The sequence below is a fragment of the Aulostomus chinensis genome, chromosome 6, assembly GCF_037954235.1.
Source record: "Aulostomus chinensis isolate RoL2024-O1b breed Wild chromosome 6, RoL_Achi_v1.0, whole genome shotgun sequence".
Lineage (NCBI taxonomy): Eukaryota > Metazoa > Chordata > Actinopteri > Syngnathiformes > Aulostomidae > Aulostomus > Aulostomus chinensis.
In genome coordinates this window covers 3,787,501-3,789,470 of record NC_141325.1, presented here as the reverse complement: position 1 = coordinate 3,789,470, position 1,970 = coordinate 3,787,501, and the positions used below count along the sequence as shown (strand labels likewise).

At 48.3% G+C, this 1,970-nt stretch overlaps 1 protein-coding gene across 3 annotated transcripts in view; it reads right to left on the bottom strand.

Moving 5' to 3' along the window:
* Window positions 1–417: 417 nt before the first annotated feature.
* The window catches only part of mctp1a (multiple C2 domains, transmembrane 1a), a 124,698-nt gene continuing 123,145 nt past the window's right edge, over window positions 418–1,970 (bottom strand). For all 3 annotated transcript variants that reach the window (XM_086205903.1, XM_086205904.1, XM_086205905.1), the window contains one exon: window positions 418–743. In XM_086205903.1, coding sequence (XP_086062029.1) covers window positions 672–743 — 72 coding nt within the window. In that variant the 3' untranslated portion in view covers window positions 418–671. The remainder of the gene's footprint in view (window positions 744–1,970) is intronic.

Sequence of the window (1,970 nt, the reverse complement as noted above, 5' to 3'; positions counted from 1 at the left end):
GAGCACAAACCAATCAGCAGGTTTGTGGAGGAGAATATCTGCAGGCCAGCGCTGTAATTGCAAATCAGCTGTGCTGGCTGAGTTAAATGGAGACAATCTGAATTCCTGCCACGGAGCATAACCTCATTACCTCATCCAAGAGAGGAAGCAAAGACTTCAGTACAAAAACAATTAGAAAATATTCCAAAAAATGATTTCATAACTACAACATTAGCAGGAAAAAAACATGTCCACGGCTGAGTGATAATGTTAGTATAAGGCTGGTTTTCTTATAAACATGGATTTCATTCTGGAACGGCGACTAAACTTCCCTCATTCATTCTGTGACACTTGTGGGAATCAAAACGACGAAGTTCCAGAAAGAAGGGCAGAGAAACCAGGCCCCCCCCCCCCCCCCCCCCCCGTCCTTCCCACCCGGCTTCAAAACCAACCAGAAGCATGATAGCCATGATTTTGTTTTGTCACATAAAAATTAAAACTCAGGAAACTGTACTGTACACCGTGAGTAATTTAAGACAGAGAAGAGGAGAAAAGAAAAGGTCAGATAGAAGAAAGGAAGGGTAGCTGGGCCACGGCGTTCCAGAGGCAGCTTCCTCTGGTCCTCGGTGTCCAGTAATAGAGCGAGAGAAGACCAGTGAAGAAGAGAAGAGTTGGTGGGCGGACACGGCCATCTACCCCGGGTTGTTTTTCTTCCTTTTATTTGGACTGGGATTGGGATCCAGTTTCAGCTCTCTGTACTGCACCTGTTTAAACACACACACACACACACACACACACACACACACACACACACACACACACACACACACACACACACACACACCACCCGGTCAGGTGGAGAGAGCAAAGGATGCTTGAATAGCACAGAAACCCTCCAGAGGCTCTCTGAGTCCAGCTGTGTGGAACAGTGGCCTCAAGGAAGGGATTACACACTGATTACACACACACACACACACACACACACACACACACACACACACACACACACACACACTGTACACACAAGTACAACACAGGCGTACATCTCCAATACACTCATGCTCACACACAAATATACACACATACTTCAACAGATGTGGAACAGTGGCCTGAGGGAAGAGATCACACAAACAAATAGAGAACAGGGCAAAGGCTCATGGGAAAGCTTGGAGAGACAACAGAGTGGTCTCAGCGTAGCGAGGAGGAGAGGAGAGGAGTAGGGGAAGGTGAGGAGAGGAGGTGAAGAGAGGAGAGGGAGAGGTGGAGGAGCAGCAGGAGGTGGACGCAGACAGACAGGTGGAAGCAGACAGCAGATGTAACCCCGCTCGATACCGCAGTATCCTCATTACTGACTAATCACATGGTCCGTCTCTGACCAATCACAGGAGCCATCAGGAGTAACAAAGCTGAAAGGCCCCGGTGCAGTCGACGGAGGGCGGCCATGTTTCTGTGGTGCGATTTTCTATCTGTCCCTTCAACCCGACTTCAATGTCAGAAAGCCGCTGCTTCGACCCAGACGGGTTGAATTTGCGACAATAATTCCCAAAAGTTACCATCAGAGGAGGAGACAAATCCCTCACTCATCTTTTTTTTTTAATTTAAATTCCCAATTAAACCAGTTCCCTTTGCAAACAAAAACCAGACATTAGCAGCCAATGGGACAGAATGTGAGCCGACCGCACTGGTGATGCTCGCGTCTCCCTGCAGGAGAAGAGCACCAACTTGAGGGTTCCACAGCTATCGACTGATTTGGTAACTGACAGCCGGAGCTGGGAGGGAAAGAAGGAGCTGCTAGATTCCTGTAGTTAACACACACACACACACACACACACACACACACACACACACACACACACACACACACACAGAAACACTTTACATGGACGTTCTTCTAACATGTCGAACCACAAGCGCTCCAGCACCATGTCAGCAGCAGGATTGTACTTCCCTGTGTTTCATCGCGCTCACAGTCAAGACCAAGTGGTTTTCTG